Genomic DNA, 26,103 nt, shown 5'->3' with positions numbered 1-26,103 from the left:
GGCACACAGAGCTGTGAGACACCTATTTGTAACTGCTCATCAGCTGCATCTCAGAAACAACTTTAGATGCTGTGGCCTAACTGCCCTGTTTTCAGAGACAATAACAGAGTCCGTCAAAGACCATCTGCCAGTTTTGCTTACCGTGTATTGATTTTGTCACCTTTGTTTAAATAAAATGCAGACAATCAAAGTCTAGGACAGCTGGCAAAGCCAACCATCAACAATGCAGAAAGCAAGATGGTGTGCTGGAACAATTCAGTCCAAATTCACCCAAGGAAAGCACACCCAGAATCTCTGGCCTTACACTGGGAGGCAAACCCAACCCTTTGTGTTCATCTGTAGCACCGTGCGTGCTTTAGATGTACTAACATCTGGACAAAAATTCTTGATGCTAAACAACAGCTACTATGTGTGTCACATACACAAGGAGCCTCTATTTTTAGCTGCCTGAAAACACACGACACATTGATATGATGGAAGACAGCTGTGAGAACAGCTAAAGCCTGGGGATTCGGTACATGTGTCCAGAGTGACTGCTTCAAGTGTACTTTCATTTCCTCACTAGTCACTGCTGCCTTTGTCTGTACCCCAGTGCCACTCAATCTGGCTCCACAGGTTCAGGGTGACCGAGAGGACACTAGTATCATGGGACATGAATAAAAAAAAAAAAGGTCACACAGCAGATTTGGTTTGTTAGATCTGCTCACGTGGATGTCTGGATTTGATGATTCCTCACCCAAAATGCCAAGGCTGCATTTCAGGTGTGACAGTTTGAGTGTTCAATTCGAAGGGACCCCTCCCTTGGGGAGCTTCTGCTGAGGAAAAATCAGCTGTTTTACCTAAGGTACCGAAAAGTCAACTGCTTTAGCTGAAGTATCACAAATTCCCTACCATGAGCAAAGGTACACAATTAGGATGTGCAACTAATTCCCATGACTGTATGAGGTGTTAACCACCTTCCAGAGGGATTGCATTAGCAAATACATTTTTACACATAATTTTAAAACAGGCTTGAGCAAGAAGCTTTGTTTCATCTTTGGCACCAGCAACTTTACAACTGACATGCAGAGCTGCTCTGCTCGCCCCACTGGAAGCAAGTATCTCACATGCGAAGGGTTACTGAACTGTCTCTTCTTCCAAACACCAGACCTGGTTCTCTAAGTGTTTCTTAAGAGTTGCCCTTGCTCTTGGTGTTTCATCTGCTCTCCTAGGTTGATTTAAAGAGCCCAGGGACACAGATGCAATCAATCCCTGTACTCCAAGACAAATATTTTGTTCAGACCATTCTCTAATTAAAATTCCTTGCTAGAAAGGCTCCTAGACATGGCACAAACAATAGTTCTCTCCACCCCTTCAAGCTGCTGCCCTTCGAAACGAGGCAGCAAGTCCCTCCTTTTCACACAGAAATCAGCCTGCCAGACAATAAGAAGTAACTTTCGGTCAAGCCATCTGGAGCAGCTCACGCTGTACGCAGAGGAAAAAGCTGCCTTTGTTTGCACAGCAATAGGGGAGAATAAAAGGTAGTCCTACCCAAAACAGCTGCCAAGCAAAAGGCACATTACCCTGGGACATTTTCGGCCACATCAGCAAACTGAATATCACATGGTTTCAATTATTTTTATCCCAGACAAGAAAAAAAAAAAGGCAAGCTTAAGTGACGTAACGGGAAACAGCTGTAATCAAACTCTGAAGGGCAGCCTCCCTGTTAGCAGCAAGAGCTCTGCCACGGTCTTTAACTGAAGCTGATCCTGGAATCGTCTTAATTTCACTGTAAATGGGACCCGGCAGCAGGTTATGGGACTCGGGGAGGGAAGGCACGCCAGGAATTGTTGGCTGGCACGGCGCTGGCTCCCGGCAGCCGTCCCTCCGTGGGAGTGGAGCTTGCGCTAACCCGAAGTGACCCGCTCTTGTGCGTGCTCTCAGAGGTTACTGCCGTTCACGGCGCTCAGCTCTTCTTGCGCTGATGCAAAGACGGAAGACTAGCAAAGGGGAGGAGGAGGCGGCGGTGGCAGAGGCATTGTTTAGTTTAGATGGTTGTGATTTCTGCTGCAGGGAGAGCATGTTTTTGCATAGTAGCAGTACCTCAAAGTCAGAGCCAGACAAAAAGCAACTAAGATACGTTTTTGGCTCAAAATCCCTTCCCCAGTTTTGGACTTTTGACTCATCCTAGGCACGCAGGGTTTTTTTCTTAATCCATTGTTTCACCTGCAAAAACAAATACTTGCAGTCTCTACAATATCACCCAGCCTCTGCAAATCGCTATTTATATTTTGCCAGAGCCTCTCTCAGCCAGTGTCGTGATGCCATTGCACTGAGTCCCCCACAAGGACCGGAAAACAATCTCTGCCCCCAAAAGCTAGTTAGACAAAGAGCAAACGAGCAAACGGTAGCCTACAGCTACTCAGATTAGGACCTACAGCTACTTAGATTAGGACAGCCACAACATCTCTTCCACATAGCCTCACCACACCCAGAGACTACTAGATACAACCAAGTAACAACCCTGACGCGGTTAGCAACTGAGTGGTAAAACTAGAACGGAAGCAAGCCCCCATATGCAGTTTTTAAGGCACTGCTAGGCAGTGTTACGTATTGCAAGCCCAACAGTTGTGCCACTGCTGAGAAGGCAAACCCCACAGAATATGAATTCATGTTCCTCCCACGAGGATCCAGTCTAGCCACACATCTGATAAACTCCTATGGTGTTTGTAACGTGAAGTGCCAAGGGGTTAAAGAGTGCATGCTGCCACTACTGACACAGGGGAAGGGCTGTAGGACGTGGGGGAAGTTTCAAAACAAGCCAAGGATCTGACTTTGAGTTGCACCAAGCAGACTCGTGCTTCTTGTACTCAACTGCAGGCTAAGGCAGCAACCATGGTGATGCATTCTCCTGACATCAAGGCACTCCTTACCTCTTTAACAAGATTCCCAATGCTCTCTTTCAAAGTTTCCACAGTTTCGGACAGATCCCGCAAGGAGGAATTGAAAGAAAATCGTCTCTGCAAGAACAGGAAAAAAAAGGAAACTAGAAATTACTGCAAGGCACAAACAAAGAAATTAAACTTGTAAACATTCTTGTGAAGACGAGTAGTAAGGACTGTTCACATGGCAAAGTGCTTGATGGGGAAGACAGAGCTGGCTTCCTGCGCACCCTTGAGCTTAAAATACCATGGGCTTCAGCACTGCCCAATTGCAATGGGGTCACCCCTTTCCTTCCTCACAGCTTAGGTACACAGATGCAAGTAACCAGAACCACCCAAATGAAGTGCTAAATGCATGCACGTACACTTCCAGTGCAAAGGATGGCTTGCATTCCAGGTCACACAATACAAGCAGAGTCTGCAGGACAGCATGTGGGTAGACTTGAAATCCTGCAAGTCAGTGCCAAGAAGGGGTTGCAAAGTCTACATAAGGGAGGAGAAGACCAGTTGGTAGACACAAGCTTTTAATGGGACTCCACAGATACCAGCTCAGATTCAGAGAACTCCTGTTGCAGTGTACATCATCTTCATCAATCAAGTCCTCACATTAGGCCTTGACATTTTTTATTTAAACCAAGGGCATATTTTAAAACAACCAGCTTCCATGAAACAGCTGACACTCCCCCCCATCACAGGAGAAAGACTAACAGGTTTCCAGAAGTGGAAGGCAAAGCTTTTAGAAAACTATTTGCTTTAGCAGGGAGTTGCACCAAAGACAACTCCTTGTTTCCAGCTGCTCTACATGTAACTAGTGGGTCTGGGTTTTGGTTTGTGGCATTGTTTTTCCCTTCTGTGCACGTGGGCAACACTGGACACAACCCTTCTTTCAAGGGAATGAGGATTAAAATAATTTCTTAAGATTTCATGTTAGCAACTACACATTGCAGCATTTGAAAGCATGCTAAAGTTACAGCATTGTGACACGCAGAGGAATAGCCAAGGCCCTTGATTTCAGCACACATCTTTTGGGGTGAAGCTTTTAATTTTCACATCTTTCATGGAGTAATTTCTGGAAGCAAAGTCTGGAGGCTTTCACTTGTTCTTGTGATTTGCTGCAGGGTGGTAAGACCTGGTCAATGCCAGTAGGTGTAAACAGGCACTGTTCCACTGATCTGCTGGGGCATTTAAGACCCAGCTAACTTTTCTGAGTCCACAGTTAGTGGCTGCTCCAAAGGCAGTTGCAAATTCAGGGAGGTTCCCTCTAACCTCTATGGAGTCCACATCACCACTAAACGCAGTTCTTAAGGTTTGGATAAATCAAAACACATCAAGAGAAGCAATTAAAACTTGCCACAGGCACACATATACTCCCCACCTCCAAGACATATTTAAAGAAATATAATCAGCAAATATCAAAGCTACATAGCTGCACTACCACTTTAGCAACAAGATGAGGTAGAAAATCCTAGGTTCACGCATAACAGCATATGGAACGTGTTCAGCTCCATATACCTCTCCAAGCTTTACAGATTTGTGTTGTTCACTGTACTCAAAGGCAATTCAGGGACAAGGTGGATAAGGAAGAGTTTTCTGATGATACTAATTGGTTCAGACCAGTGAAAAGTCAAAAGCCAATTGCAAAGGATTAGTGAAAGGCCTCATGCTGACACAGTTACAAAGTGCCAGAAACAATTCAGTGCTGCAAAGTAAAGCACATAGGGAACAGACAGTTCTACCTTAAGATAACCTTCAATGGCTCTGAATTAGCTACTGCCACTCAGAAAGAGATATCTTAGAATTACAATGATAAGATAGATCAAGACCAATATAAATCCAGTGTTCTCAAGTACTACGTGCAATTTTGGGTCCTACATCTCTGAAGGAACAGAGTACAAGAAAAAGGCCTCAAGTACGATTCAAGAGAAGAATGGCTTCTGAAGGAAGAACACTAGACAACAGTTCTTCCAATGGGACCTGTAATGACAAATAGAGGTTATGAGAGAGCTCTGTAGAATTACAAGTGGGATGAATAATGGGAACAGGGGACGATTGCTCCCTGCACCTCATCATAAAGAGCTACAGAGCTTCCAGTGAAAAGATCAGTTTAAAACAAACCAAAGGAGCTACTGCATGCACAACTTGGTCAAAATGGAGAAATTCAGTATGTATTATGTGATGCTGAAGGTACCAAAAGTTAACGTGGATTTGAGAAAGGCTTAGAAGAATTCATTAAAGAAGAAAAGCTTACCAAATGCTATGAAACACCAAGATCACGGCACTAGATGAGAAAGTCTGAGTTGCAAGCTACTGAAAAGCAGGACATTACACTGAGGACATGTTACCGTATACTTGCCTTATGGCTGCATTCTTTCACATGCCTCCATTATGGGCCATTGCTGACTAGCACTTGGGGGACATGGAGCTGAACAGGACTGTGGTCTGACGCAGCGTACAAGTCCTAGGTGATTCAAGGAGCTTGCAAACCTTACCCTGAACTGTGAGGGGAATACACCTATCATTTCACACCCTACCACCCTCATCTTTCCTCCCTAACAGATTCACAGCACTCCAAGATCATTTCTCACCAGAACCTGCAATGACGCCATTGCTATGGAGGGAATTTTGCTTCTTTACCACCACCCTTTGCACCCTAAAGACCACTCAGGGAGCCTCTGACAAGTTATATGTCCAGAGACAATGACAAAAAACAGTCAAGTGGCCAGTCTTCTCTGTGCAGGTGAGCATATAATGAATTTCCCTGGAAAAAAACTCTTTGCAGTGGCTTATTAAGTAGTTTGTTACATTCATAAGAGCCCTCTAGATTCATGGCAGCTTCAGTAAGATCGGTCCCCACTGTAAGGGTGTCTTTAGCAGGTGTCTGAACTACATTGTGGGGGGAGGAGCGGGGCAGGGCTCATTGTGATTCATTTTCCAGGGAAATGCTAAGTGCAGGGAAGATGTCCAGGGAAATGCAAAAACATCACCTGCCTTTTCTAGGGATATTGTGGAGTGACAAAGTTCTAGCAGGTTTTGAACAGAGCTGCCCTGTACAATTACTGTGTTAGCGGCTTCCAAGTCATGCCTTCATCTAGGCTTCTCTTTTGGGGCAGCCAACATCATAATACTCTTGAGGTACAGACTGCACTGAGTGGACTCCGTGTGCTTTTACGTGCATGCTATAAGACTCAAAATAGACTTAATAGAGATGACTGGAATTGACTGCACAGTCAAGACAAGCCGTGAATAAGTCCATCTGTCAGCTTCTGCTAGAAGGGATGGACAACTCTGTTTCTTCAACATGCATGAGAATGCACGTGTTTGAAGTGTTGGGAGGTCATAGCAAAATTCAGTCACTGTCTGCATCACACAGCTAACTGTTTCTGCTTAAAGAGACCACTCTGCCATGTTTGCTTTGAAATAGTTCCTACAACTTTATACTGATCTTAGCAGAAATATTACCCTGAACTTTGCAGAAAAATCACATGCTTTAAACTTCTGCGTTTGTTTCCTGGGAGTGGAAGTCCCAAAGTACAGCTGCTTAAAAGCACGGTATCATTGTGCTTGACTGAAAACACTCCCAAAAGAGCAAGAAAAGCCACAAGTTCAGTTGCAGCATTTATTTACATTAAGAGACCTTTTCTAAAGCCATTTGTCAAGTGGAATGCATTTATTATTCAATGCTTAGTTCATGCTAACCATATGACAAAATACCACCCATATTACGAAGGGAAAAAAAAACAATTGGATTTTCACGTGCTCGCCCACACTCCTTCAAGGACCATTGTAGTACATAAGTCACAACATATTTATGGCTATTACAGACCAACAACACTGGAAGTGAGTGTGGGAAAGCCCTTCTTAGGCAGCACTGCAGAGATTAAATGTCACAAGACCAATCTGAATTGTCTTCGTCATTTAACTTTCAATCTTCGTCATTTAATTTTCAAACTGGGGGAGATTTGCAAAGGGAAAGCTGCACCACAGATACTTTTATGATACAAGACAGCCACCACCCATCACAACACCAGTTCAGTCAGACACCTCTGGCTTACTGCCATTGCCAGGATTGCCTGTAACCCTTCACAGACATTTGTTCCATGGGACAAATGGTGGCCTAGCACAGGGAGAAAGACAAAGAGGAAATTTGTGTGCATGCAATTAGAGATACTGTTTCACTGTTGTCCTCAAACTACCTTCTCCTGCCTCACAGTCTCACTGACTATACCCAGTGCAAGGCAAACCTCAAAAACTAAAAATGCGTCCACAAGGGGCTTATACAAGGTGTCCTGTGCCCCACAGTACTTATTGTTGGCCAAATGGCTTCACAGAATGGATGAAGACACGGGTCCTGGAAAAGGGAATTTGACTTTTTTAAGCACTTTTTGCTTCTAGTGGAGTGAATACTCGGTCAAGAAGGAGATCTGATCCTCTGCCTTGGCACCCTCTGATCACTCCCAGATATTCTGCTGGGTTTTGATCTGAACAGCCCACCCCGAATAGGTTCTTACATAAAAAAGAATAAGGAGACACACTTTAACGTCCCTACCATGCCTCTATGTGCTTGGCTCTGTTTTCTCATCCTACAGAGCAGGCTAAATTGAAGTCATACAAAGGATCAGTGGCAGAGCTAGAAATCCTAGTAGAAAATTATAATTAGAAGTCCTTCTTTGTCTTAACTGTACCATTACACTGTGGGCAACCTTCAAGCTCTTCTAGATAGAACTGATGAGCAGGTATGTAAAGAAAAGTTTACTTTTTGCCTTTCTTTTTAAAATAAACTTCCTTTACAGTGCTGTGACATTTAGAGCATTTAACCACGCGCACACTTCAGTTTCCTTTTTAAAAATGTACTCTGTACATAATTTGCTAATAACTACTGTTTTGTTGTGAGTTACCTAGAACACTTATAGTTTCCCTTCAGGCTGCAAAGGCACACACACTTTAAGCCAGCAGAAGCAGGTGTTAATATCAGGATCTCAGCCCACACACACGCACACCCTGACCACAGGGTTCTCCATCTTGCACCCTCCCCTTCTTCGTGCTTCAGCACAAACGTTTGTGTAAACGCACAATCAGGTCAATTGCTTTTAATCTCGGTCAATTCTGTGATGTAATTTACTGCATCGTCTTGCAGAGGGAAAAACAAACGGCAAAGTAGAGGGGCAGGAACAAGCAGGTGGATGCTGGCCTGAGTTTTCTGGATTAAAATGGTTCAAGAAACTGTAGCCACTTTACTGGCCAGATACTTGAGTGGCAAAAACTCCAGTTTTACTATTCAAGCCCTTGGTGTTGAATTTGCACAGTTCCTGCACACAGCTGCAAGTCCTTTTCACCCCAATTGCATTGACCTAATCATATTAACATGCTGCCTCTCCATAAATCACAGAAATTCTGCAACCAGTGGAGCCCAGGTCCCATTAAATGACCCAAAAACCTGCCTCTGAATTCCTGTTGTACCTGCATTTGATTTGGCCCTTACTTTTACTTACTGAAATGCCATGCTGTAAAGTACATCAAGGGGATTAAACAAAAAAAATAAATAAAAACAAAACTCTGGGCAAATTGTTGGCATTGGTTTACAGGCTCTACAGTAGATATGGTGCACGCTATCTTCAATGTGCATGTCCAAGATTTGACCTACAGTGCCTTTTATGTCAAAAGCCTCCTTTGTTCAGGAACAAAAAGTTCCCTCTTTGTTCACAGACGTTACTGCAGGTCAAGGCACTTCTTAGTCTTTAAAGACACTAAGTTTCAAACGTGTTGGTTGTGATCCTAGAGTTAATTTATTCATTTCGCCTGGCCACATTGAAGCCAGTTGGTATTTATTTCCCTCACTGATGCATTACAGCAGCTAAACTAGAGGGCAGGCTGTGATATTTTTCTGAGGAAAACTGCAGACCTTTACAAGACAGTGTATAACACACGGCAGGTTTAGGTCTGCTGGCTTCCAGACTCAAGATTTTTTTCCTTTGAAGCCAAGATCATGAGCCAGTTTCTCAGAAATCCTTCAAAATTGCACATAATGTCTTAATCAACTTTGCTGTTGCCAAGTGGCACAGAGTGGTTTATGACTGCTTTCTTTCACTAACAAACAATACAGATGTAACTACACAGATACAACTCAGTACCTGCTTCTGTCAGCTATGTTGTAGAGACTTCCATAAATGAGAAAGACTGAGTCTGCAAAGGGCCCAAAGACCAATACTGAGTTGTACTATAGCTGGCTATTTCCATCACCTTCGGACCCCAAAGTCATCTCTGAATGATTTAAAGTAAATGCACACATATACATCTAATTCAACATGAGAAACCACTCACAGCCATACCTCTTCCAACAGCCCATCTGTCTTATAGGGACAATTTTAGTGTCATTACCTCATCTTTTAATGGTCACGATTATCTCACTCTTCCAGCAGGAAAGAAAAAAATGTAGATGGAGTACACATGGAAAACAGAAGATGAGCTGTGGAAAGAAGTAACTGACCACTATGTACTGTGAAGAAGAGTAATATGATTTCAGTACTCGATAATGACCCTCTCTGGCTGGGGACAAAACCAAGCAAATGGTACATGACTTTCAGTCCTGAAAGTCTCATCAACCTGGAAACTCGCACAGACCAAGCGTTTATTTCTTCCACAGCAAACAATAGAGTGTTTGTTTTAGTGGGTAGCAGAGTGGGTTCTGTGGTCCCTTCTTCTCTATACTGATATTTGCAGCACTAACTTCCTCAAACGTTTTTATTTTACCAAATACTGAGGACCTATAACAAAGCATCACTGGGGTTTCCTAGATAAACAGCTACGTCTGCTCCACTTTCCAATCACCCCCTAAATAATGTATTTTCCTGATGTTCAGTGAATTTTTGCCCCAAAACTGGTTGATCAACCTTTGAAACAGGGCTTTAAAGTTTGACTCGTCTTTATATAAATTAAATTCTGCTCAAAGGTGGTGGCTCGCCACTGGCTGAAAACTTCTGCACTCGGTAGCCCCATCGTAAAGACAGAGGGTGATGGTTTTAGCACTCAGCACAGGCTGGTCTAACACCTGGGCTCATTCCAGCCAAGACACATCATCTGACCAAAACACTGGGACAACCAAGAACCTGTTTGTAACTATGCAGCATAAATATTTTACTCTTGACAAATTGAACTGCAGACCACACACATTCATGCTCCACAAGTACCACAGTGCAACAGGAAGGGTAAGAATGGCAGGAAGAAGCAACGTTGTTCATGCTCCAGTGATAAAGACCATCTTTCTTCTTTCTTACTGCCAATGAACAGTTCACTCTGGAAGTGCAGGGATTAGTTCCTAGACTGAAAGCCCTGGAAAATGTCACTGTGTCAACAATAACCTCTCACAGGTGGGACCAGTGGACTCACCTGAAGAGGCTTCAAAGGATTCAGGTTAGCACGGAAGGTTTGCTCAGCTGCATGGAGTTTTTCCTTTGGCAAGGTGCAAATAAAGACTTCAGAGTCCATGGCCGCCGTCTGATTATGGATTGTAAGAAATTCAGACAGCGTTGAGCTATTGCAGAGATCTCGCAGTCGCATTCGGTAACCAGACACAATGACCTGAAAAAGCAGGGAAAGATGTAAGTCTCCCTTTGTGTAAGATTCATAGCAAAAAATTGGTTCTCACCTAGACAAAACTAACCATTCATTACATTTCCAGAGAGAGGTAAGAGGGCATTCTTCTCTACAGGTTGCGCAGCCCTGAGCCACACACAACTCAGTTCCAAGAAAAACATGTTTCCCTGCTAAGTACATGGGGGAGGCAGGTCTCTCCACTTCTCCACAAAGACACACAGAGCAGCAGAGATCCTGTCCTCCACAGCAGCCATTTCCTCCAACCAAGGGTACGTGCATTGCCTAATCTTCAGTCTTCTGGGAACTGAGCCACAGAGACAAAACAGGGCTTGTGACCAGACACAAGTCTGGCAAATGTATGTGAAGGGCAAGAGACCTATGTCCCAAACTCCTTAGCTGTATCCGCCAGCCACATTTTCTCCACTGTTCTGGATCAGGATCACCTCCCTTAGCTCTGAAGTATCTCTTTACTAACTGCCGAGAGAAACGTTTTGCAGTGTTTTGGGGCAGATAATGTATCAGTGGAAAAAAAAAAAATTACCTTACTGGCTGCAACAAACGAGAGATGAGATCCTCAAGTCTTTCACGGGAGTATTTTACTTAAGGTGAGAGTTTGCTTGTCAATAATGTTTCCTAATCCACAAGCAACCACATTATTAATGAAATAAATGCAAAAAATCCCACTGAATTATCACCAGTCCCTTTCAAACCTGATGACCTGGTTTCTTTCAATAAGGTCAGTTGCAGGAGTTTGGTTTGCTGAACAAGGAACAGGTACATGTCAAACAGAGGCACGCCTCATAAAGGTGATAAACACAAGGAAAATCCAGAGTTTTCTGTTGGAAAGAGTTTTTTGTTTGCCTTGGGGCTAGACAGAGGGAACAATTTTATTGTAAACACACAGGTAACAACAGCTGTACAATTCATTTCTTCTTTATGGTCTTTTGTAATGCCCAGTGTGCATTGCCCAACTTCCAGCAACAGCTTAAGAGGACTGATCTACATCGCAGAAGAGTTAACAGTTACTGAACCATGCTGGTAAGTCTGAAAGTTTTCTGGTCTTTCAAAACCAAAAGGGCATCAACAATCTGGGGATAAAAAGTGCGCTATGTTCAGAAAACAAGCAGATAGAACTGACAGGAGAGGGAAGAGATTTATAATGCAACACTTGTGCAAACCTTTAACTTTAGTCTGCATCCATGTTCCAAAAATAGGATGTTTCCATGCTGCACACTCAGCTGAATAAATCAGATAGCTCTCGCATCAAAAAGGCTGGCCTTTTGAGAAAGTTTGGGTGATTTTTTTTGCCTGCAGAGGTACTACCACCATTGCAGCCATGCTGAAAAGGGAAAATTCTTGTCACACTGGAATGACACTCAGGAGACCTGGGATCAGTCTTAAAGCAGCTTCCCTATGTGGGCATACAGAAAACCAGTGTCTTCCAGTGCCTTGGTGCTCATTCAAAAAAAGGGAAGGTGAACAATCCTTCCACCATCCCCTGTGTCTGTCTACCTTTTCCACTTAGATTTTAAATTCTTTTGGAGGAAAGCTACTCTTTCCAAACACAGTGAGGTCCATAGCACATGACCTGCCCACCCGCCCAAACTAAAACACCCAATCACACCAAGCCAATTCTCTGCAACCATTTCAAGTCACCTGAAGCCACAGTGTCTTCAACAGGCAAATAGAAAACTACTCTAAGTAACTGGTTAAGTCTCCTAAGAGCACTCAAAATGCCAGGCTCATGTCTGAAAGCAGTCGGAGGTGACTGTTTTGTGCTCACGGGTCACATCATTCTCTCCTGGGACTGTCCCCTGCTGTACAAAACAAGGGAGATTTGTTCCAGGCAGTGTATGCCCTGGTCATTGTTTTTTACTCCTCGCTGCCGTTCAACGTGTCACACTGCAGCCCTGGCCCAGGACCTTGCTGTTCCCCTGCAGCTTTTCATGGGGTAGGACCTACTCCTGCCATTCAAGCTACAATTACAGCTGTCTGGCCACACCTGGACACTGACAGCATACGAGACTTGATTAGACAGCTGCCTGCCCACTGCTCATCCAGGCTCCTTCCAAACCCCTGAGCACACCTGCCACTACAAAAGAAACACAAGGTCGAGCCACTCTGCCCCAGGAAGCAACGTGCCCATCAAGACAAGGCTTTGGCCATTTTTATGTTCAGTATGCTGGATACACGACCCTGCTTGACATGCTGGAGTACTGTCACTGCAGTAACGCCAGTGAAAAACAGTCCCACGTGATTTCAGTTCCTTACTTGCAAATCGCAACTTCTGGGCTTGTTGAACAACCGCAGGACACTAACAGACTCCAGGAGAAGGCTGTATTTGCCGTGGGAGGTTTACATACTCTGAATAGGCCCTTCTACGTGGCCTTGTGAATGAAGCTGTGACCCACTCATACAGTCAGGGACCAAACAACTATTGCCTATGAATACTGCAGTCACTATGCAGCTCAGTAGTGAGGTCAGATCTCCACCCCACATCTCCAGCAAAATCAAAGGGGTCCATCTTGTGAGTCAGATGAAGTCATCCAGCGGAAAGAGAGAGCTCTGCCCGTCGGTTATTATCTGTATTAGAAAAGTTCTCAAAGAAAGATTTGGTGGGCCACTGCCCTCCTCTGCAGCTTACTGCCCTGTTGCTTATATCAGCTCTTCCTGACATCCCAGAGCACAAACTGCTATTAAGAATAAACACCACCACTCCCAGTGTCCTGGCAGAATCAGCACAAGAATTCCACAAACAAGAACAAAGCATTCAGGCAAGAACTAGCCAACTGATTACCCCTTCACCACCCTTCAGACACAGTATGTAGATAAAAACTAAACTTTTCTTCTCTTCCACTGGCTTTGCCACATACAACTGATAATACGTCAGCTACACAACATAAGGTCAGAGAGACATTTTAACCCCAGAAAATCTTTCTGCCTTTCCATCAGCTTAGGGAGAATGACTATGTTGTTGCTGCTGAAGCCTTCTAGTTATCCTTGCAGAACCATCCATAGCACAATTCTGTTTTAATCCAGCATGAATTTCAGGCAAGTTAGCTTCAAGTAAAGTAAAACTTGCAGTCTGAAGTGGGTAAGAATTTTTTTCCCCACTTTACTTTTTTTAGTAGGACATAACTTGCAGGATTTATTATCAAACTGCACTAAAACAGATGGCTTGACAGAATTCGCTGAAGAATGAGACAATGTATGTGAAGGGGACAGCATCTGTAAGCACACAAAAATGAAGTCTGAAAGGACTATTAATCAAGTCTACTTCAAAGAAAAGATCTGATCTAGAGTTGAGAAGCAGAATGGATTTCCTCCTCCTTTTGCACTGCCTGAAGAGAACCACAGGTCTTCCTTTGACGTCTGAAGCAACCAGTTCTGACTTCTGCATTAGAAAGGATGCTGGTGGACTAATTCATCCAGCCTAGCAAAAAAAGCATTCTGAGCTTGACCATGGCAGACAGCCATCCCAAGACAGGGGCTCCAGCCCACTGTCATCGCTCCCTATGTTTATGAAGGCAATCACGGAAGGACTCAGGAGTTTCATTTGAGATCAGAACTCTCTTGTAACTACGTAATATACAAGTTTACTATCTGTCTTGAAGAGCTGGCTGCAAGCTGAAAAGCATGCATCCTTCTAAGGCAGAGCAACACAAAGAAACCCTACTTCACTCCACGCCGAGTGATCAAACAATCACCCCATTTTTATTTCTAATCAAAGTAAAATAGTTGGAACAGCACTAGCAACCCAATTAATGTTTTACTTGGGTAAAAAAAAAAAAACCCAAACCAAAAACAGGAAAGAAGAAATTCAATTTAGGGTACTAGGCTATTTTCTTATGCAGATCAAACCACTTGCATGTGGGTCTCAGCATCCTTTTACAGCTTCCAACCAAACAAGACAGTGAATTGAGGGGGAACACAGCAGCAGGGATTAAATTTTCCTCTGTGTTTGTACAACACCTAGCACAGAGGGGTCCTGCACTGTCGATCTTGGCACTACGGTTAAACAAACAATCGACAAGCATTATATTTATGGCTGAAAGTGCTCTTTACCTGCTGGAGGTTGACCTCTGCATCCAGTAGCTCCTCTACTGCAGATGATGGCATGGACACATTATGGTGCAGGAAGTCTGAGAACGTCTCGTTGTCAACCAGGAAATCCCGAAGTTTCAAGTCTGCAAAGCAACAAAACAAGCAACATTCTGCTCAGGGCAAAGCCAAAAGGAAACTCATGTGAGAGCCCTGAACAGGAAAAGCAAAGCTGACAAACGGGGAAGAGGGAATTACACAAACCATAGCACAAAGGGAAAAGAGGAGCTGCTGGTAAAGCGCTCTGAAACTTGGCAGCTTTCAGAGATGTCGATCCGTGAAGTCTTGATCTCAAGAAAAAAATAATTAAACACTTTTAAAAACACCTCCCTTTAACACCATTATTTCAGCTCAATTTGCACATACGCCGAAGCAGCAAGGCGCACCAAACTGCTCCCCTAATCTGGGGTGAAACCTGCAGCAGTAGCCTCGCACAAAGATTCAGCTTCGCTTAATCCCTGCGTTGTAACCAAACACACGACTGGGCTGGTGCATGGACCACTAAGGGATTTACTACCTTGTATTTAATTACGTTAACAGTAGATGTACTCTACCATAAGTTTCAAAGTCTGACACATGCAGACACACAGGTAGGAAACAGAATCACACACAGATCTAGGAAGCAATCTTAACCACACGGCAAAATTTCTGCAAATGCTTTTTAACTCCATTTTCTTTCCCAAAAACTTCACCTTCTGAAGCCATTGGTGTTTCAGCGCTTGATTTTAAAACAAATTTACATCTCCGTCACAGCAGAGGGGAACCATCTGGAAATTATAGTCCATCCACGCTAATAAAGTTCACAAACCTGCTTAAGCTTAAGCAACTGACCTTCACGCTGTTTTGGGTTGTTTTGTTTGGTTTGCTGTTGGTTTTTTTTGTTTTGTTTTTAAAGAGAGGACAACTCTACCTTTACTAAGCTTAAATGAGCAGCAATGAGGAAAGCAGCTATGCCAGGAGGAGCCGAGAGGGCAAGTTCTGTTGGATTTACCAGGCTGAAGATTTCCAGGCTCAGCCAAGTCAACCAGCTGGGCGTCACCCTGCTTTCTCTCCCTCTAGGAAGACAGGATGCCGCAGCCCAAGGCAAACAGCGGGAAACAACGAGCTCTAGACGGAGAGCAATGCACGGGAGCCCCCCCAGGAGTCCGTACCTTTCCCCCTCCTGTAGGGAACAGCTGTATCGGAACGTATTTTATTTTTTTTCCACCCCTCTTTCCTGTTTGTGTGTGTGTAAGGCTGGGGGTGTGTGTGTGTGTGTGCAAAGCCGGGGGGGTGTGCAAGGCTGGAGGGGGGGGGTGTGGGTGTGTGTGCAAGGTTTGGGGGGGGCGGGGGGGGGGGGGTGTCACTGTGTGTCTGGCAGCGCAGGCGGGGCGGGGCAGGAGCCGCGCGCTCCGCGGGGTTACTGTCGGTCACTGCTCCCTCCTCCACAGATCCAGTTACAAATTCCCTCTCGCCTTTTTGTTCCACGAGGGGAAAAAAAAAAAAAAAAAAAAAAAAATCACCCCCCCTCTGCTGAGGCGAGGCGGAAGGTTACTCTGGGACGAGAGTTCCTCCCTCGCACTCCTCTCTCCCCTTCCCCCCCCCCCCCCCGCCCCCCCCACCACCATCAGAAACAGCCGGCAATATACTGGTTTTGGCCACGCCATGCAAATGCCCCACTGCACCCGGTCACCAAAACCGGCCCCCATCCCTTCTCCCAGCCCGGGCAAAGGCTGGGGAAAGAGCCGGCTCCCGCAATCGCATAAAAACCTCCTTTTTCTTTCCAGCAGAGGCTAGAGCACACAGCTTCACCGCAAACGGAGGAAAAATTCCCACCCACACCCCCCCCCCGGCCACACACACACCGATTTCTTGGTCATTTCCTAAATGCGCTGGACTCCCTAAACACTTTCTGCAGCTTGGGTTTTTTTTGGTGCGATCATCCACGGTTCGGAAACTCGGATGGGCAAAGGGGTAAACTGGCTGAAGGCACGCTGGCATGCAGAGATCAGATGTTTGCAAGCTTTTTCATTAAATCTGTCCCCCCTTTGAAATATTTCCCAAGCTCTTCTTAAAGGGCCACACACCTTAAAAAAAAAAAAAAAACAAACCCAAACAAACAAAAAAAAAAAACCAAACCAAAAAACCCCCACAAAACTACACAAGCTATAGTTCTCCTACTTTTCTGTTGTCTCGTTTTGCTTTTGGTTTTGCCAAGGCTTTTTTGTTTGTAGGCTTGGTTTGGGTTTTTTATTTTGCCATACAGAAACAGGATTTTCTTGGTCAGGGACATATTCTACAGGTAATCGCAGGAACCTGAACTACAGGGCGATTCCTGCTGGCTTGTCCGTAATCATGATGGGAGTTAAGAAAGAGCCTGCCGTCTTCCATGGCTGTAATTAACCAGCCCAGCATTAACAGGGCATTTCTCCCCTGCTTTTCTGTCATGCTGAGCATATTCAGACTTGCTCAGCACTAGAATTTGCTGAAAATCGAAGCCGCCTTCCAAGGCAACTCCTACAAACGTCTGAAGGAGTTTTCATCACAATCTGGAGGAAAACACGAAGGGAACAGAACGTAGAGTTACCAAAACTGCTTGTGGGACAATGCTTGGCCTCCAGCCAGCTGGTCACACAACCCGTGATCACTGGTCATTACTCTCTCTTGTCTGCCTCAGACCACACGTGGAAGCTCTGCCAGACCAAGGGACTAAATACCACCACCACCGTCCTGCTGCAGTGCCCTAAGCAAAGAGCCAGCCTTTCTTACCATGCATTTTCTTCCCCCACCCCAGCTCTGGTCCTGCTTCCAGCACTTGTGGCTCAGTGTCTTATGCAATCCGCCTCAATCATGGAGGCATGCATAATGATTTGCACATGAAACCACAGAAGAGCACGAAGCACTGCAATCAGTCTAAATTCCTGCCCTGGATACTTCAAAAAGACAAGAGTTAATAGAGGTTTCCTCTTGAAAACACCATTATCCTCCAAGACTGCTTGCCCACTAGGGCCTAAGGAAATACAAGAGTGTTAGTTAAAAGAACTCCTCCAAAAATAGAAAACAAAAGAAACAAGCGGGTCTTTTGAAGGCTAATACCAAGATTACCTAATAATGCAAACATTTGGAGTGGAAGAACACATTTTACAACCAGAGGCCTACTGCTGCAGCATTTTCCTGCCATAAAAGCTCAGACACACTATCAAGTTCCTCAAAAAACGTGAGGCAAAATATCGCAACTCAAACATGACTTAACTCGGGCATCTTCTCTTACACTCAAGACTGACCAAGAGCAACAGTACGGTCAGCTATTGCAAGCTGGCTGGCGCAGAGCAACACAGCTGCAGCATCCGGACAGCACATCGGAGAGAAATCTCTCCACATACTTCTGCTGACACGGATGTGCAGCTCCTCCTTCCCTCTCCTCCTCATCTTCAACAGAAAACCAGGGGAGCCACAGTCCTGCAGGCTCCCCTCACCACCACGACAGGCTACAGCCTCCTGGTTGAAACCTCAGGTCCCAGCAACCAAGACAAGCCCCAGCACAAATATGGGGATGAACCTGAGGTCTGAGTGAGCAACCACACTCAAAGGACAGTCAGATCCGATGCAAACCATGTCACTGATTCAGTGGTGGGATGAACATCTCCAGAAGAAATACTGAGGTAGCTTGTCCTCCTTGTAGACTGCTTTTACAGTTTAAGTCCTAACCCCAAGGAAGCAACAACAGAACATCAGAGAACATAAACAGAGGCTTTGCTTATAAACTACACCCATTACATCCAACGCCAGCAGGCCCAGTGGGGCTGAAATGCTTTTGTACTGCCTAGCTCCAGCTCAGGCACTGTAAAGCAGGAGAGGGTCCCCATCCACATGAAACGAGCAGAAATTTGATTTCCCACATGGGGCAGGGAGAAAGGTCCTCCCTACTTCACGTAAGGAAGCCTCCAGCAGAACCGCAAGCTCCCAGAGCTGGAGGTCTTGTGCCTTAACCACAAAACCACCCTTCCTCTCTGAAGTCACAGGTCAGGATTAGACAACGGCACGTGGCAGCATTTCACAGATACTGACTTTATGAGGGGCACAGCTGTCCTTCGTTTCCACACAGTTCAAACCAACCCTGGGGGCTGAATTCTGGGCATGGAAACCAGAAATTATGATTTTCAGAGTGCAAGACATCTCCTACATATCTTTTTAAGATGTGCGTTTTCCTGACAGCTCAACCTTTTCCAGTGCCTTCAACCTTCGTGCCTGAGCACAGAGCTAGGCTGATCATCCTTTGCTTTCGAATCAAATCATTGTGACAATAGAAAAAGAACGCCTACTCAAGGAGCTCAAGACATCCATGTAATTAGCAAAAAAAAAAAACAATCCAGAACCTCCACGCTTGCTATGTTATTGGTTAAATTGAACCAAAAAAATGATCATTATAAAAAAGAGCAATTCAGTGCTATGTGGGGTCTCCATCCCATGCACATCAGAACTGAGGCACTGATTGTGTGGTGAACAAAGTGTCCGTAGTCCATACATTCTCCACAGCCAGAGTTTTTTAGTGTCCTCATTCTAGAAACACATCCCCGGTTACTTTCACAAGCTCAAATCCAGGAAAGAGGAAGACAAACCACTGCTGGGAAGCAGTTTTAATCTGCTGATCTTACTACAAGTATGACCCTGACAGGTCTCACAGTAAGAAGCAACCTTTCCAGCAATACTGGGAAGATCCACAGACCAGTGGGACAAAAAAGCCTGCAGGGACAGGTTACAGAGCAAGACTATTGTCCTCAAACTTCTCTCTCATTCTTCCTTGCTTCACTTGGAGGCACAGAGGTCTCATACCTCCCTCCAGAAACTTAATGGTGCAGTGTCTTTTAAAATTAAACAATAGGGTAGAAAAACAAAACCCCACGGAAATTGTGGCTACAGTTTTCATATCCTGAACACTGCCTTCTAAAAATAAAAGGCACGCAAGGAGTATTTCAGCATATCTCAATCCACCGTAGAGTACAAAGCTCACCAGGTCTGACTTCAATTTGTGATGTTTCTGCCCAAAGGGTTTGTGCCCATAATCGACAATAAACCAGTCTTTCATCCCGTTTAAAACTAACAAGCTCAGTGAAAACAACATGACAGTCGGATCTACTGTTTACTTCCCAGCTTCACATGCTGTAAGTCCCTACAAGGAACTGGGTGAAGGAAGAGGGAGAAGGGAAATCATGCTGTAAATTAATTCAGAAGCTAAGAGGAAAGCAGGGCAGTGTGTCCCATCTACAAACATGACTATATCTTCACAGGATTTCTGTGGATGGAACATGTTGATGGAACATGCAAGGCAGAAAACAATTATGTTATTTTCTGTATATCCATTGCAGTTGCAGGATTTATTAGCCTTTGTCTAAGCCTGTATTCCAAGCACCAAGGCAACAGAGAAGCTGATGTTAAATTATGACCCTTCATTTCTCATCACAGGGACTGCTCATAGGGCAACCCAGTCATTTTCATAACAGCGGCATTAAGGCATCACAGCAAGATGAAAGAGTGAGACAGGATGGGGCATGAGAAGGGCATGATGGGGCATGACTTTGTTCTTTAAAGTCAGCAGGTTTCCACAACGGCCCAAAGGATACAAGACAGACAAGCAGGTTCCCGGCACAATACCTGTCTCCACCAGTTAACAGAAGGAGCAAAGCAAGGAAGAGTGGCAAGTGAGCAAATAAGGCATTTTCTTCACCCTGCACAGAGTTCAGATTCACAGCTCCCGGTCCCCCACTCAGGTAAAACCACATTTCTACAGCAAGGGAGGTGGGTGTGCGGCACCTCCGAAAAGCTCCCGCACCAGGGCAGTAACTCAGACGCCCGCACCAGCCTGACCACACAGCTGTCTGACAAGCCTGTGCCGCACCACTCCACAGCATCGGGGCACGACCAGAGGACAAGGTCATGAGGCTCCTCAGTCACACAGGCCTGCTTCACCCAGGGTGACCCAGTTCACTGGTCATACTCCCAGCAACAGGACTTTTTGCAAGACACAAGCCACATGAAGGGACTGAAGCTGAGACCAAGAGCTGGAGCTTCAGCTCTGGCAGCTGAAAATATTTACTGGTAGCGCTACCAGGACCCTGCCTAGAAACCTGCCTTGGCTTTCAGCAAACCATCACATGGTGAGAGGACCAGGGCAGGCAAACTAAGTGCTGAGGCAGAATTACCTTGTACACTGGAATTTTGTATTAATTTTTCAATGAAGCATTTGGGAAGTATTCCTCAGGAATACATGACTGGTGCACTTGAACGCCTCGCCTGATTTTCACACCCATTACCCATCACTATTTATAGACAAAAGGTGTCTGAAGCAATTTCCCATGAAAATAAAAATGGGCTTTCAAACAAGTTCAACGGTGGAACCGAAGACTGAATGACTTGTGAATTGCTGATCATCCAGAGGAAACAGAGATCTCTTAATGTCGAAGCCTGCTACAGCATTGTAACCTACTGAGCCAATGACCCGGATCTACAATGTGAAAAGCAGACCTTTCATATAGGCCAGTTTTGGGCTTGGCAAGGCAGCAAATTTTCATCTGCCTTTATTATATTCCTAACTTTGGACAACACATCCGGAAAGCATGATAAAATAACATTTTTTAAGTGCCTTTTTTTTTTTAAGCAATTACTGTGTTTTAATTTTCCTTTTCCTGTAAGGCACTCTTCCCCTTGTGTGGTGGGAACAGCTCTCAGAGCTGCCTGTATCCCTATTTATACTGGCAGGAGCTAAAACTGTCCTCTGAACAAGCTGGACAGCCATACCCTGATTTTTCTGACAAGAAATCAAGCAGCTCAGCAGGCCTGTTGTGCAGGGTCGGCTACGCTAGTGTGAACATACAAGCCTAATTTGCTCGCAGCTGAAGTGCTGTTCCTTCTGCAGCCATGGCTTGATCTGTTTTTATGGAAGGCTACAGCTCCCTGCTCCATCAGCCATGTAACAGTGCTGCCTCTACAGACATTAGATCATATGCAAGTGAGCACCTACTTAACCAGATCCCCTCATCTTCATATATTTGCCATGCCAAAGGGTGATGTGAGTAAAGAGGAGGCAGCCTACCATCCATCTCCAGCAGCTAAGATCTCTCCTGGGAAAAAGGGAAGTGTTGTGCGACAGTCCCTCTCATCTTGGGACTGCAGACACTGCGACCATCTCCATTCCTCTACAAGTCACCGTTTTTGCTTAGAAGAACTTTAAAAGAAGTGGCCAGTACAGTCACTCAGTCAGAAAACACAGCTGACACTGTGTTCTGGTGCATGCACAAGACCAGTCCTTGGTTAGCCTTCGCTGGGGATGTGTTGGCTTCAAGGATGCAGAGCCCACTTAAGCCACCTGAGATCCCACCTCCACCCTGCATAGAAAGTCATCAGCAAACACAAGGCTCATACCTCTCTTTGGGTAGTACTTTTAAGTCCCAAATGCCATCAGGCTCCCCTCCTGTATGACACACATGACGATGGAAAGACTCTGCATCAGAAAGCAAAGACACAAGGCACAGAAGCGAAAGCCACAGGCTGGTCACCAGCAGTCCTGCCAGAAAACGCAGCCTGCAGAGCTTCTGTCTATGAAGGGATGCACCCAACCAGCCCCCTAGGCCCCAGATGATATATTCTCACGTCTTCTCCTGCTGCAAGCCAAGTTCTGTTATCAGCACAGACAACTGTGAAATACAGCTTGCCAATGAAGAAATAAAAAAAAAATAAATTATTCAGGCTCCCAACAGAGCAAAAAAATGAAGCAGGCTTAAAGGAAACATCCTTACTATCTTCATTGAATTGCTTTAAGGAGGAAATCTTGAGCAGAGCTCCAAATCACATGGCAGTTATAACTGGCTGAAAATTCTCCTGTTGATTTTCCAAAATAAGGACAAACTGCACATTTCTCTGCCTTTGAACTGGTTTGCCAGACACAGAGATGACAGATGTCAGACCTGACCAAATACTTTATTATTGCAACAAAATTATTTTCAGGAGTGTTATACAGAACACATTTAGGTCTAGTACGGGCTATGCAGAAGGTCTCTAAAGGTCAAATCCATCTCAGAGAAAGAGAAGTGCTTCTAAAGGGGCACAAAGTAAGGGTTTGCTATTAAGATTGGATTTTGACCGTACAAGGAACATCATGCCCTAGATAAAACACAGATTTTAGATATTTCAAAACATCAACTCAGACACAGTAAAATACATTTTAAAAAAAAATAATCAATAGACAGACTAAAAACTGAAGGCCTCGGTCACATCCCGCCACACACCACTGTTCTGATGGCAAATACTGGTGTGGGCATACAAGCAATGACATTATACTATTAAAAAGAATGGAACTAAGCAGAAGTTGAAAGTATAAGCTGTGATGAAGGAGGGCCCCATCCAGAATTCCCTGCACTTGAGCAAGTGACGTTAAACTCAGTGGAAATTCAAGTCACAGGAAAAAGCAGTACTGGACATTTTAATCAAATGACCATTACTAACAGCAGAAGGGTTTTCACGAGCTGGCTACATGGGCATTCATCTGTGAGACTGCTGGTTCAAACGGACACAGAAGACACCTATTTCAGAACCGCTTCTAAGCCCCAAAACAAGCAGATCATAGTGACTCTTGCTTCCCCTATGTTCAAAAAGACCTGTCACTTCTGGATTTAGTGCCAAGTCCTAATGCCCTCCATCAAGCACAAAACAGCAGAAGCCACCTCCAGAACAAAGCATCAGATCAATCCAAGATGTAGCAAAACCCACTAAAGATTATCAAGGATAAGCCAACCATTGTAGTCCAATTAGTTCAAGCAGAAACACTGTCTACTTATGCTGAAAACATACCTACAGCTAAATTATTTCAACCTCCCATGATTGCTCCCTGTTTCAATTTAGTTGGTCATTGGAAAGTTATCCTTATGGATAGTAGTTTGGTTTTGCTCAAGTCCAAAGCAAAGGAAAAAAAAATAATCAAGCTTCAGCACTGAAACAAGAGATTATGTTTTCTCTGCCTAGTTTAGGGCAACCTTTGCAACCATTCATCCCCTTCACGAGTATAAATCAGACTGTTGAGCAACAGCACTTCCAAATAGCTAAAGAACTTTCTCAATCTTTGGGAAAGACTGAAAAGCAGATGCTTAGTAGATATGGATGGCCCAAATTCACATGAATTCTTGGCTAGAGATCATATCTCTTGTATCGTACGTGCGACACTATACTGCTGGTTCACATCAGCATGCTCCAAACAGACCCCGCCTTGGTAGGCTGAGAAACTCATGCTTCAGGTTGGTGTTCTTCTGGACTGTCAATATACTAATCATTCCTTCCCTCCAGTATTGTTGTAACTTGCTGGATGAAAATACACCTTGGAGTACTTAACACCAGTATCAGTGTCCACTGTGTTTTACACAGAGGACAGGAACATTACCAGTAGACACAGAAAAGGGTAGTGCCTCTTGTTGCTTTAGGAACCTGGTCCTGCACACCAGAGTCCCAAAGCATGCAGCTAACCTGAAGAAAATTGAATGTGTACTGCTGGAGAAGTCTTCTGCATTATTATATGGATGCACTGGTAAAATTCTTTGCACTTTCTTCAGGTAGCAGTGAGAGAGAACATAGAATCATAGAATGTGTTGGGTTGGAAGGGACCTTTAAAGGTCATCCAGTCCAACCCCCCTGCAGGAAGCAGGGACATCTTCAACTCAAGCAGGTTGCTCAGGGCCTCATCAAGCCTGGCCTTGAATGTCTCCAGGGATGGGGCCACCACCATCTCTCTGGGCAACCTGTTCCAGTGTCTCACCACCCTCATTGTAAAGAACTTCTTCCTAATGTCTAACCTAAACCTACCCTGCTCTAGTTTAAAACCATTGCCCCTTCTCCTATCGCTACATGCCCTTGCAAACAGCCCCTCCCCAGCTTTCTTATAGGCCCCAACATGAAATGGAAGGAAAGAGACCAGGTAGGTGAAGACACCTGTGGTCTTAAAAGGCTGCTCCATTGTCTTGATTTCTGTTCTGTGACTCTACAGCACACTCTTCCCCTCCTGCTGGGTCGTGGACAAGTGTGTGAACAGACCAGAGTAATAACATAGGTGATCAGGGATATCCGATGGCTGCTGGCCATGTTGTCCCACAGCTGTGAGGAAAGTTTTTGGGACAAAGCACTTTCATGTCTGTATCTTGTCTCAAGTGGCAAAGCACTTGCAACCCCCCCACCCCCCCCCACTCCCCCCCCCCCCCGGTTCTGAAGTAGCATTTTGTTGGGCAGACACCAGCTGCTGCTTTCCTAAACAGCTGGTTGGTACAAGTCAGAACAAGCACTCAGGCGTGAGATATTGCTACCTTTGCCATAAGCTGTCTGCGTCTCCTTCTGGCATATACGTATGTGCAGTCGGTCTCAGATACGGTCCAGTTGTGTTTCAGCTGCACTTGCTAAAATAGATGGAGAACTACAAGGAAAGGATCTCCTGAGATGTAATCATTTACCCTTATTAAGTTATTATGGCTGTCTGTAGTCATGCAAACCTTCCGCCATTGGCAACCTAAAATGCATCTAAGACTAACTCAGGCAGTATTTGCCTCTAAAAAAGATACATTTAGAAGAACATAAGTGTTCAGGGAGGGGGAAACAAACAAAAAAATCCATAGGGAAGTGTCTTTATTTAAAATCCCTTAGAAGGGTCTTTTATTGCACCATCCTTAGAACTAAAACAGCATTAGAAGGGGAAGGAAACTTTAGCTGTTTACAGAGGATGTGTGTCACAGATCAGCCTGAGCCTCCTCCGCATATAGCTTTCATGCTGCCAGGTCAGCATAAAAAAAAAAGCTAAGGCAAGATCTTCAGCTAATAGATGAGCTACCTTCAGCTAAATTTTCAGAGCTAGACCAATTTTTCATCATCTGAGAATTTCATGCCATGCAGGCATAAGCAATATGCAGTTTTAACAAACTCAGTTTGTTATTAACACTTAGTTAAGACAAAAATATGTATAATTTCTTCTTTATTCTGCAGCTTTTGCATTTAATTTCAAAAGATTTTTCCAGAATTTTGGAAACCAAACATATGCAAAGTATGATACAAGCATAAAACTGTAACCTGAACTCAAAACACATCTCAAAACAAGACACAACCAGTACTTGATAAAACCACAGCAGCACCAAAAAAAAAAACCCAAACACCAGAACATAGGGTTGGAAGTGAAGAATGTTGCAGTTTGTTGAAGCTGCAAAGAAATTTAGCAACAGGTGGTAGAATATGTTGTTTGATTTTAGCCAAGATCCTGGCATTAACACTCACTTATTTTATGACCAAAAATATTTAAATAGAACAGCATCTGTTTCCCATGAAAAAGGCTGCCTACAAAAACTGAACTTCCATGGATTTTCAAAAAATTCAGTCAAGCAGTGCTCTGTCCTCTTGCCTGGGTAAAAATGAACTTTGATTCAACATCAACAGTATTTCAAAGCCATCACCTTTTACTGCATCCTGACTACATTGAAAACTGCCACATCCT

The 26,103-nt window shown here is 44.5% G+C and overlaps 1 protein-coding gene across 4 annotated transcripts in view; it reads right to left on the bottom strand.

The window, feature by feature from the left end:
- Positions 1-26,103, bottom strand: part of ABCA1 (ATP binding cassette subfamily A member 1) — a 100,025-nt gene that overhangs the window by 38,545 nt on the left and 35,377 nt on the right. For all 4 annotated transcript variants that reach the window (XM_054185632.1, XM_054185630.1, XM_054185633.1 and 1 more), the window contains 3 exons: positions 14,577-14,698; positions 10,305-10,496; positions 2,913-2,999 (listed from right to left, as the gene is read on the bottom strand). In XM_054185632.1, coding sequence (XP_054041607.1) covers positions 2,913-2,999; positions 10,305-10,496; positions 14,577-14,698 — 401 coding nt within the window. The remainder of the gene's footprint in view (positions 1-2,912; positions 3,000-10,304; positions 10,497-14,576; positions 14,699-26,103) is intronic.

This window comes from Rissa tridactyla, chromosome Z (assembly GCF_028500815.1).
Source record: "Rissa tridactyla isolate bRisTri1 chromosome Z, bRisTri1.patW.cur.20221130, whole genome shotgun sequence".
Classification (NCBI taxonomy): Eukaryota; Metazoa; Chordata; class Aves; order Charadriiformes; family Laridae; genus Rissa; species Rissa tridactyla.
This window is presented reverse-complemented; position numbering and strand designations above follow the sequence as displayed.